This window comes from Pogona vitticeps, chromosome 6 (genome assembly GCF_051106095.1).
Source record: "Pogona vitticeps strain Pit_001003342236 chromosome 6, PviZW2.1, whole genome shotgun sequence".
NCBI classification, from domain to species: domain Eukaryota; kingdom Metazoa; phylum Chordata; class Lepidosauria; order Squamata; family Agamidae; genus Pogona; species Pogona vitticeps.
In genome coordinates, this window is record NC_135788.1 from 64,517,950 (window position 1) to 64,530,309 (window position 12,360).

The 12,360-nt window shown below is 40.9% G+C and overlaps 1 protein-coding gene across 7 annotated transcripts in view; it reads right to left on the minus strand.

Annotated features, from left to right (window-relative positions):
- The window catches only part of SUGCT (succinyl-CoA:glutarate-CoA transferase), a 506,744-nt gene that overhangs the window by 463,538 nt on the left and 30,846 nt on the right, over nt 1–12,360 (minus strand). For all 7 annotated transcript variants that reach the window (XR_012088437.2, XM_073003757.2, XM_073003763.2 and 4 more), the window contains 2 exons: nt 8,537–8,628; nt 1,547–1,690 (listed from right to left, as the gene is read on the minus strand). Coding sequence is in view for 6 of the 7 variants with exons in the window: in XM_073003757.2 (XP_072859858.2) it covers nt 1,547–1,690; nt 8,537–8,628 (236 nt within the window). In the remaining variant the exon portion in view is untranslated. The remainder of the gene's footprint in view (nt 1–1,546; nt 1,691–8,536; nt 8,629–12,360) is intronic.

Below are 12,360 nucleotides of genomic sequence, written 5' to 3' on the forward strand. Positions count from 1 at the left end.
TGCGCAAGTGTGGGGAGTGTCGCATTCACAAGGGGAGTGTCACACTCGTACAGCGTGCCCCTGTGTGAGCGTGGCATGCCCCCCCACAAGCATGACACACAACATGCATCCTGCATGAGCGTGGCACACCCACCGCGGGTGCAACATGCACCCCGTGCGAGTGTGACACACTGACCACCCATGGGGGGTGGAGATCCATATCCACGGCCCAGTTCCAGCAAGCCCACAGACTGGCACCAGGCCATGGACCAGGGGTTGACGACCCCTGCTCTAAACCATTGTGACCGTTGACACTGGTGCTCTCAACATTCAGGCAGGCTATATAAAGCTTGCCATCCTTTTTCTGTTGGCAACACACAATGCAGACAATGTCATGCAATTTCTTGCATTTTGAATCACGGATACAGAAGCAATATCTCACATTTGTAAACTTAAGGTTTTGTTGTTGTTGTTTTTTGAAGGATTTACTCTTTCAAGACTGAAGCACAGCACCTGCTCTGCAAGAGAATCCCTTCTGAAAATCTTCCTCCTGCTTCTCTTCTTACAACAGTATCACTTGGCATGATTTCTTTAGAGTTCTTTCAGTTTCACTGCAGGCTTAGCTAATAAGCATTGCCAGCTCAAGTTTGAACAAATATAATTATTCTGTTCTTTATGAAACTAAATATACATCCATGCTTTAATCATGTAAACTTTGAATTAGCTTCTATTTAATCATCACCATCATCATTTTAGAACTGCAAAGCTGGAAGGGACCCTATGGGTCATTAAGTCCAGCCCCTGTCAAAGAGGCACAGCAGGGTTTCAAACTCCCAGTCTCTGGCTCTGCAGTCAGATATCTAAACCACTGAGCTATACAGCAACAATTTTGTTTTACATACAACTATGCAAAATATTTACTTCATTATAACCAGGGAGCAGTCCCTCAATAATTACATGTATAGATTCAGTGGCTGAAATCTAATAGTAAGTCACAACTAGAGCAGTCCATTGAATCAGTGGAACTTATGGAGGAGCTGACTCACTAAATCGCCACTGATGCAATGGGATCTATTCTAATTATGACTTACTATGTATTTCACACTCTCATGTGTCATTTTCTCTCTTCTTTCTTTTAGAAAACCTGAAGCAAAACAAAGGTGATTCTAACGATGTTCAGTCAAATGATGCTCCACCACAATCAGGAACATCTGACTATGGCTACTCTTAAACACTTATTTGGGGAAACAGGCTGGGAACAATTAATCCTATCTTGCTGATGATGCTCTTTGAAGTTGATAAAAATAATGCTATAAATTCTACATTTCAGAAATATTCTGCCATTTTATTTATTTATTTATTTATTTATTTATTTATTTAATTTATATGCCGCCCACACTACCCAAAGGTCTCTGGGCGGCTTACAGCATTTAAAATTTGTAGGAAATGCTACTTTCAATTTTCTTGGATAACTGTTACAGAAATATATCTCTTGATACATTTCGCCACGTGCACTGTGCTACAGAAATCATTAAAAGAATTAACCAAAGAGTATATAAGCCTTTACCTGAGATGCCATCAAATTGCAGTCCAGGTGCATCCCTTTCCCTGTCTTCTGTCTTTGAATAAGTGCAGCCATAATTGCTCCATATGCATACAATCCTGTGGCAAGATCTGTCATAGCTACCCCTGGCCGTACTGGCTCACCCCCCTAGAAGGAAAACAAAACAAGGAAAGAACACTTGGCATCTCAATATCATACAGCATATACTACCAACAACTTTTCTTTGTAAATCCATGATTAAGTTCTCACTTACAATTTAGAGCATTCTGCAATTCAACATTCTCATTAAGAATCTCCAGTGATCCATCAATCTGCCAGACACAATTGTGATGTTATGGCAAGTGACTAGCTAGTATTTCCTATTATTTGTATTTACAGACAGTGGCTTCAGTTAAAACATGAATGAGATGAGACCAGACAAGGATCATGCATCCTTCCCTTTAGAGCTCCGTAGAAGCCTTGAGTATAATAAACATGTGAGTAAGGCAAAGGGCTCACACACTTGAAAACAGAGGGTACGGTAAATTTCTGTTCAGAGCAAGATATGTTTTGTGCACATTCAGAATGGTTTTCAGTTCATTTCATGTCTTAAAAATATATCAAGCATACTGCACTTTTTATGTGAATGCATATTAGCAAATAATGATATATTCTATATTCTATAGATATAGATATGAATTTGTTGTTGTTGTTGTTGTTGTTGTTGTTGTTATTGGTCTCACTGAACTTCCAATTCCAAGACCCTCCACTGTCCTAATTCTTCCACAGCTTGCCACTGTAAAGGAACACAGTGCCTTCCAGAAATGAGAGAGAACTGGGCAAAGTACCCACTCCTGGGTTCCCTCCTCTGTCAGCCCATATAATGGACTTACTTGGATCCAGTGGCAAAAATTTTGAGTTGTCCTGAGTATGAAATTGAAAAAGATGTTAGATCTGTCCCTCAAATTGCCACCAGTTGGACTACTGAGCTGTATATAAAAAGGGTCCCAGTTTGACATCAGAAGCGAGCCCTGATGGAGCCAGGCTCTGGAAGCTGCCAAAGGATGTTTGCTGCTGACATTGTCATCAAACCTTCAGCATGGCGATAATTAATTAATTAATAATTCTGTACACAAAAGTGAAAGAACTGACAGTCAGGGACTGCATCAAAAGACTATAGAAAATCTTAAAATCAAAATTAAATGGTGGAAATACAATCAAAGCAATAAATACATGGGCAGTTTCAATACTTCGATATCCAGCTGGAAAAACAGATTGGACCCTAAATGGAATTAGAAGAACTGGATTGAAAAACACGGAAACTAATGAACATGCATCATGCACTACATCCAAAAGGTGAGTGATGTGGACAGATTATATTTGCCAGAAGAAATTGGAGGCTGTGGATTACTGCAAATACAGCAGGTAGTACTGCTCCATGATCACTGAAGATGGTGACAGCAGCCACGAAATTAAAAGATGCCGGCTTCTTGGGAGGGAGGCAATGAGAAACTTTGATAGCATCTTAAAAAGCAGAAACATCGCCTTGCCGACAAAGGTCCCTATAGTCAAAGCTATGGTTTTTCCAGTAGCGATGTATGGAAGTGAGAGCTGGACCATAAAGAAGGCTGACCACTGAAGAATTGATGCTTTTGAATTGTGGTGCTGGAAGAGACTCTTGAGAGTCCCCTGGACTGCAAGGAGAACAAACCTATCCATTTTGAAGGAAATCAACCCTGAGCGCTCACTGGAAGGACAGATTCTGAAACTGAGGCTCCAATACTTTGGCCATCTCATGAGAAGACTCCCTGGAAAAGACCCTGATATTGGGAAAGTGTGAGGGCAAGAGGAGAAGGGGATGACAGAGGATGAAATGTTTGGACAGTTTCATCAAAGCCACCAACATGAATTTGACCCAACTCCGGGAAGCAGTGCAAGACAGGAGGGCCTGGCATGCTCTGGTCCATGGGGTCACAAAGAGTCGGACACAACTAAACGACTAAACAACAACAGTACTGTATTGCCAGACTCCAAAAACCCATGGGAACATCAGATAGAGAAGGTGTAAGAAAATGAGGAAGTCACGATCTTGTGGGATTTCCGGATCCAAACCGATAGACACCTTGAACAGAACACACCAGATACAGTAGTAATAGAACCAAGAAATGTCTGTATCATTGACACTGCAATTCCAGGAGATGCCAGAGTTGAAGAAAAAGAACTGGAAAAACTAAGAAAATACAGAGATCTGGCAATTGAAACATCTCACCTGTGGATGAAACACACTTCAATGGTCCCTGTAGTCATTGGGCTTTGGGAACAATATCAAGAAATTTCACACAATACTATAAGTAGCTGCAGATTTCAGAATATCATCAGAGCTACAAAAAATGGCAATATTGGGAACAACATACTGTATTTTTTGCACCATAAGACTCACTTTTTTCCCACAAAACAGGGGGGTGGAAAGTCTGTGCATCTTATGGAGCGAAGAAAACAGATTATATTTTCCTGTTTTCTTCTCCTAAAAAATCAGTGCGTCTTATGGAAAGGTGCGTCTTATGGAGCGAAAAATACGGCTGTGCCAATATTTAACATACTTAGGATTTTGGTTAAGACTTGTATCTGTTATATAATACCAGTCAATGTTTTTGTAATTTTGATAGATTGTGCCTGGTACTTAATAATTAATTAATAACTAATAATTAACAACATCTCACACTGAAGGACAATAACCATATAATTAATAATAGTGTGCTTATATAGCACTAATATGCATAGAACAAAGTAAAAGGAACAGCAACAAAAGCAAATATGTGCTGCAGGGAGCTTATATCTCGCATTTTTACAATGGATAAAGATGAAAGAGTATGGGATGGGGTGCCTTTAATCCTATAAATACTTACCTGAAAGTAAGCCTGCCTATGCACAGAACAGCTTACTTCTGAGTAACCATGTATAGGATTGCACTGTACATATAAAAAAACTTTACTCAAGATGAAAGCCATGAGATTGAGCAATATTTTACAGAAATGCTGGTTTGTGTTTAGCTCTGTCATCTGACCATTAACTATCAGCTGGGAAGTCAAATTCAGAAGCCAGTTTCTTATCAGTTTCAGGCACCTTCTTTGCTAGCCAACATATCGAAAAAGAGTTGAATGCAAGATGAGAAGTCATGATAGTTTACACAGGGCCATTCAAAATTGGTTCCAGCATGCAGAGTCATTCAGGCAGTATTTTTCTGCCTTATTCTAAAACGTCCAGGTGCCAAGCAAAAGCATCTGCACCAGTTATGTGGTCACCGTATAATGAAGCAAGACAAAAAAAATCCTTAAAAACAGCTAATACTTGGTGAACATTTAAAACCAGCTAGGGATCCCATGGAGTAAATTATTATAGGATAATATGCTTAGACAAAAAAAAAAAATACTCCAGCAACATTATGAGAAATAAAAGTAAAATGAACCAAGTGGGGAAAAGAACATATTTGGAAACTGTTAGTAATTTTCTCTTCTAAATTTATTCTCTGAATCTACCACCATTTTTCTTTTTCAGGTATTTTAGACTCCACTACTTTGGCTTTAATCTTTTTCCAAATGGTCTGGCTGCAGATCAAAGCTTCTCAGGGAAGTTTGATAACCAAATGATAATACCAGATGCAGCATCATCTGTATTTTACCTAAGAGTCAGATTCAACTCAATAGGGATCAATTCAAGTTGGAACATATTCAGAATGGCCCCACATTTTTAACCACTTAGAAAACTTCTCCACTCTGGCAAGACTACAACTTAAATGCATGGGATATTCAGAAATTAAAACATATGATTTTGCTTTATTAATTATTGTTGCAAATATTCTGTAGCTCTCATTCCATTCTATTTCCTTTCTGTTTAAATTTTTTACACTATGAAAATCACACAGTATTTATGTTTATATATGGTTTATATATACCTTCCTGAACACACAGACCAGAACCTTATTGCTCCCATAAACGAAGTGTAAGCTGGAATGGTGTAAATCAGAGCAGTGAATCACTACCAGTCAAGGATGTGCTGCTTTTACTTCATGCACCAAATCTCACAACTGGTGTGTGATGAGGAATACAGTTCATTAAGTAGTGGTAATTTCCTGCTGTGATATACACCACTGGATTTATGCTGATGTATGTAAGCAATTGGATTCTGGCCACAATGAAGGATTTTCCATCGTTTAAAATCCTAAGTAATTTTAAATTTAAGTTTAAATAATCATCAGTAAACAGCTCCATACATATGTAAAGTATATTGTACAGTGGGGTCTCGACCTACGAACACCCGGCTTACGTACTTTTCGATGTATGTACAGCTCCAGCCATAAAATTCCGGATCGACTTGCGGCCGGAGCTTCAACATACGGACCGAAAAGGCAGGGGAAAAGGGCGGGAAATTCAAAAACCGTTGGTGGCGAAGAGGCTGCTTCTTTAGCTCTTTCGCACCAACAGTTTAGAAAAGGGAGGCGATGGGAAAGCCCAACCAGAGCAAGCAAAGGGCAGCGCAGCAGCAGAGGGGAGAAGGTCTTGCTCCCCAGCCGGGGAAACCTATTAAGGAGAGACTCCCTAGCCATCGGTGGGAACCCACCTCTCCCCCCCTGCTCAGTGTCCAATACCAATGGATTTCCCCCATCACTGGGCCTCTTACATGCAGCCGGAAGCTCGGCTGGCCGTCCCTTGCAAGCCAGGGCTATTTGCAGGCAAGTTCTCCCTGGCTTACGTCATTGCTAAGGGGAATCTCCCGCCGCCCAGGGCCTCTTCGGTGCGGCAGTAACCGATGCCTGCCAGCCCTCGCCTGTGCTGATGGCTGTAGGCGCGGTGAGGTGTGTGTGGCCACTTCAGGAGGAGCAGCGGAGAAGCTGCAAAGCTGCCTGGTGGGGGGAAAAGCCCTGATCGGCTCTCGCCTTTCTCCCCCCCCCCCGCCCGGCTTCTCCGCTGCTGAAACCACCATTGGGGCAACCCTTTGGGAGAAGCCGGGTGGCGGGGAAGAAAGGCAGGAGCCGATCCGGCCTCTCTCCTCCACCACGCAGCTTCTCTCGCAGCGCTGCGCCCGATGGCGGTTAAGGCAGCGGGGGTGGCCAGGCTCGGTGGCCAGAGCCTTGGCCCGGCAGCGGGGGTTAGAATCCAGGAGGCCTTCTGGCAGCGGCAGTGCAGGTAAGGTTCTGCTTTTTGCTTTTTTAAAACTTTCTTTTGGTCTTTTGCAGGGTGGGATTGGGCTGGTGGGGTTATGTTTGTGTTTGTTTTGTTTTTTGCAGCCCCAGGGGCTTGCAGTGTTTTAGTTTGGGGGGTATTTTTTTTCCTGTGGGTCTGTGCTTAAATGTGCTGGGTTGCAAAGACTGGGGTAAGATGTGAGTTGCAGACTCCTGCCTGTCTGTGTTTTTGGTGAAGAATTCTGTGGGTCCGGCATTCTGGCTTGCAAAGATTGGGCTAAGTGCTTTTAACACTGTTCCCTGCCTCCCCCCCCTCCTTTCCTGAACTCTCCTTGACCTAAGGAAAAAAAATAAAATATATATCCCCATCTAGTGGTAGAAGGCGGAATAGCAGCTTCCCATTAGTTTCTATGGACGGAAAAGAGCAGATACGGATTAAATGGTTTTCAATGCATTCTTATGGGAAATGCAGATTTGACCTACGAACTTTTCGACCTGCGGACCGCCTTCCAATACGGATTAATTACTTAAGTCGAGACCCCACTGTATTATGTTTTTAATTTTTTAAACAAACAAGAGGGAAGAAAGACTATTTGAATATAGAAATAAATCAAACTTTCTTTTTTTAAAAAAGCTCATATTTGCCAAAATGATAGCACATTTTAGCATATAAAAATGACTTCTTACAAACTTCTTTCTTTGCAAAAAGAAATGCAACACTGAAACTTTCAAAACTTAGAATATGTATAAATAATTATATGTTCTTTTAATATGACACTGTGCTAAAAAAATCTTTTCATGTTACAGTCAACCCTCGATTTACGAACTTAATCCGTTCCGGAAGTCAGTTCGTAAATCGGAAAGTTTGTAAATCGAGCCAGCATTCCCCATAGGAATGCATTGGATACCAATTAATCCGTTCCGGCCGAAGCCCTCCCATGGAAAAGCTCATTTGGAAAAGCAAGCCGGGCAGCCGGGGAGAAATCGGCTCCCTCCTTTCACCCGATGCTGAGTCCGCTTCGCGCCGGCTGAGCTCAGCCGGCGCGAAGGGGACTCAGCATCGGGTGAAAGGAGGGAGCTGTCCCCGGCTGCCTGGCTTGCTTCAGAAGCCAAAAAGGGAGGGAGAAAGGGCGGGAAGTTCAAACTTCCCACCCTTTCTCCCCACCTTTTTAGCTTCGGAAGTTTCAAAGGGCTTCCTCCGACGTCAGAGGAAGCCTTTTGGGTTCGTAACTCAATCTGCGTTCGCAAGCAGGGTCTGCTACTTGCAATTAGATCGGGTTCATAACCCAAAACGTTCGCAACTAGGGCCGTTCGTAAGTCGAGGGCCCACTGTATTTCAATAATGTGCCCAATAAACTGGAATATCCCTCAGTCGGCAGACTATGCAAGGTCACTAAGTGAATTAATGGATGAGTGGAAATGAAGTCTTGCTCTTGGGTTACATGCTTCCTATAATTCATTGACACTTAAAGATGCTGATTATCCTACACTAGTGGAACCGGTAAAATCACTCCTTAAATATCTCATACTGAATGCCCTATAAGTCTGTTCAGAGCACAGAATGCAGTTCTGAGTTATTAGTATGACAACTGGGGATCCTCCTGTAACTCCAGGTATCTCCTTATGAGTTTGATGTTTGTCACATTTTTATGTGGTACGGAAGTTGCCTGCTTGTGATTTTTTAAAATAATCCTGAAATAAACATAACATTTTGGACTTTTGGTACAATTATAGCATATCAAGATGATTCTTATCCATCCTTTCATTATTAAGTGCCATGACAGGAAACTTTCAAAACACAACAGAATCACTTTGTCTCATTTGCAATATCATACCTCAGTTCCTGTAATGTGCAAGAGGCCAGAGACAGCAGCTGCAATAGAGTCATAGCCTGCTTGTTGACACTTTGGACCAGTTTGTCCATATCCTTGAAACAGGGAGAGAGGGAAAAATTAAAATTGGAATTTCCAGTACAATTTACAGTGGCAGCCAGCCTTCTTAAAAAGTGTGCCATAAACAAAGCAAAAGCGACATGGAGTAAGTAGTCTATAAACAAAAACTAGTTTTAAGTACATTTCCTATTTTAACATTCATGGCCACAATTCTGTTGCACACAAGTGGCACACAGTTGCAGGGTTTCCACCACATAAGCCGTAGATCACCTTGTTGCTGCTTTGCACAAACTCAGAAAAAGTCAGATTATTAATAGTTAAAAATCCAAAAGAAACAACAGAGAGGCTTAAATCACATTTACAGGAATTTGAGGATGTAACGGGTTTAAAAGTAAACTGGGGAAAGTCAGAATGTTTATTGTTAAACCACTCAGATGAGGAGAAAAGAAGAATGAAAACAATATTTGAAGGGAAATGGGAAATTGTATTAAATATTTAGGGATTAACATTACCTGGAACTTACAAGATATAATTAAAATAAATTTGGATAGGTTGAAAAAAGAGATAACTGGACGGTTAAAAGATTATCAGAAATTAAAGATTTCCTGGTTTGGTTGAGTAGCATTATGTAACATGAACATTATTCCTAAATTAAACTTTGTATTTTGGATGCTTCCTATAAAGATTACAGAAAAACAATGGAAAGAATGGCAGACAATGATAAATTGTTATTGTAATGGATATAAATGAGTGAGGATCAATAAAAAAATTATGGTATCTAACACAAAAAATGGAAGTCTTGGATTACCAATTTAAAATTATATTACATAGCAAATCAATGTAGACATATCCCAGATAGTATTTAAAGCAATAAAAAGTGTAATTTGGTCAGAAATAGAAATGCATGGTAAGGAAGAAAAAACTGAAAGTATATTGTTTAAAGAAAAGTTTGGAGAAGAGATTAAAACGATCACTAACCCCTTCCTCAAAAACCTGTTAGAATGCTGGAAAAAGTTTAAGAGTGTATTGAGCCCATCAATTTCTCCCTTATCCCAGGTTGTAGATTTAAAGAACTTTCCAGAAAATCTCAAAAAAAAGCCTTTTAACAACATATTAAAAGACAACGGTATAAATAGGATAAAAGATTGGATGGAGAAGTTGAAAGATAAAGGAAATATAAAAGAGATTTTCGGAGGAGAGGAGATTTCTTGGCTTAACATGCTCCAGATAGAAATGTGGACAAGGGAATGGAAAAGTAAGGAACGCAATAATAGAAAAATGACAAAATTTAAAGAGATCATTGAAAAAAGATTGAAACTAGAGGAAAAGACAGAAATGCAAGTCAGAATGGTCGTAAGGTACCACTGTAATGCAAAGGTGGTTAATTCATCCACTAGGGGGAGACTATTTTAAAAGAACTAAGATGACCTCTAAGGTTTAAAAAAGGGCAGGACAGGAGGGAGGGAGGGAACAATGAGGAAAAGAGGCCTTTTTTCTGGTTGTATCTCAAAGCGCCAGTTGCAACTCAAAGCAAAATGTTGTGACCGGAGCTGGTTGTAACTCAATTTGGTTGCAAGTCAAGGCACCATTGAAATTTAGTAGTTAGCAAACATGTTTGCTGAATTGGGATTGTAATTTTAACATTATGAAAATTTTAGGTAAAGGTAAAGGTTCCACTTGACAATTTTTCCAGTCGTGTCTGACTCTAGGGGGTGATGCTGATCTCCGTTTCGAACCCATAGAGCTAGCGTTTTGTCTGAAGACAATCTTGTGTGGTCATGAATAGACACGGAACGCTGTTACCTTCCCACCGAGGTGGTACCTATTTATCTACCTGCATTTGCATGCTTTCGAACTGGTAGGTTGGCAGGAGCTGGGACTAGCGATGGGAGCTCACTCCTTCGGGTGGATTCGATTTTATGATTGCAGGTCTTCTGACCTTGCAGCACAGAGGCTTCTGCAGTTTAACCCACAGTGCCATGCTTTAAAGAACAATGTCAAGTATCATCTCATGGCATTTACTGAATATGAAATAACACTAACATTAAGCAAATAAATTGGAATGGAGAGGGAAAGGGACAAGTTAAATTTCACCTCGGACAATGATGAGCAAACATATTTTGTGCAGGTGATCTGCAGATTTTCTCAGTTCTACATACCTGCCATGAAAGGTTAAGCAGGCTCATAGGCCTTCTGTTCCTGGCAACCTTTTATTCTATTCTGTATTAAAAGTGACCTGGAGTAGAAAGATCCATGCATCTACTAGTCTGTCACTGGACAGGTCTAACTGAATGCACAGATGCTCACTTTGCGAAGGGGAAATTAAGAAACTAATGAGAACTCCAGGTAGGAAAATTTGAGTTCAATTGAAATCTATGTCTTATCACTAAGGGCTCAGTCTCTAATGACACAATCCATCAAGAAGTTCTTTTCAAAAGAAACTCCATCAAAATTGTCAGTACTTCAGTCAGACTAATACTCTTCTTTCTGTGTACACTTTTCCTATTTAGTTAGAGATACCAAACTGCAAAATATTTGCATGCTTGGTCAAATGCAAGTAGATAAATAGGGACCACCTCAGTGGGAAGGTAACAGCGTTCCGTGTCTAAGTTGCACTGGCCATGTGACCACGGAAGATTGTCTTCAGACAAAACGCTGGCTCTATGGCTTGGAAATGGGGATGAGCACCGCCCCCTAGAGTCAAACACGACTGGACAAAAATTGTCAAGGGAAACCTTTACTTTTACCTTGGTCAATTATGAACAATGCATAGATAAAATGTTCGCTTATTTAAAAATACACAAAACAGAATAGAAATGTCTCCTAGCTGCTTCTTCTTTACATCATGAAGGAAAGATGAGCAAATAACGAATCTTTCACATGTATTTCATACTCTGGTATTCACTCTGTTCTTGTGGAAGGAGACAGCATTTTTCTCAAAGAAAACAAAATTATTTCTAGTGTATGTGTCTCTGCAACCATGCACTGGGTATCACCAGAAATTCCTTCAAGAAAACTGGACATTCCTTCTTAATGACAAATTAAGAGTGTCCTGCCATTTACAGTGGTGCCTTGACTTACGAACGTCCCTACTTACGACCATTTCAAGTTACAACCAGCTCCAGCTGCAAAATTTTGCTTCTGCTTGAGACCAGAGCTTCCACTTACAGATGGAAAAAGGCAGGGGGGAAAGACAGGAAATTCAAATTTCTAACTGTAGGTGGCGACGAGGCTGCTTCTTTGTAGCTCTTTTGCCCCAGCAGTTACAGAGTGTATGTCAGAGGAGGCTTGGGACTTCCTCGCTTCTGCTTCTGAGTGAGCGTGTGTGTGTGTTTGCAGGGAGGCTTCGGGCTACCTGGTAAGGTAAGGTGCTGTTTTCTGGTTTTTAAAAACTGTTCTGAGTGTTTTTGCAGCATGGCTTTGAGATGGGAGGGTTATGTTTCTGTGCTGTGATGGGTCTTGGGGGGTTTGTTTGTTTGGGTTTTTCCCCCATTTCCGATGGGTCTTGGGGGTTTTTGTTGTTTTTTAGAGTATTTTTCCCATTTCCGATGGGTCTTGGGGCTTTTGTTTGTTTTTTGTTTCCCCCATTTCCGATGGGTCCTGCATGCTTTCCTTGCTTTTTCCTTTGTTTTCTTTGCATTTCCAACCTGCCCGCTTTGATCTCTGTGCATTTCTGCTCAGCTTCATTTGTTTTCTGTGCATTTCCAGTGGGTCTTGAATGCTTGATTGCTTTTCTCGCCCCCCCCCCCAAGCCGGAAGGGATTAAT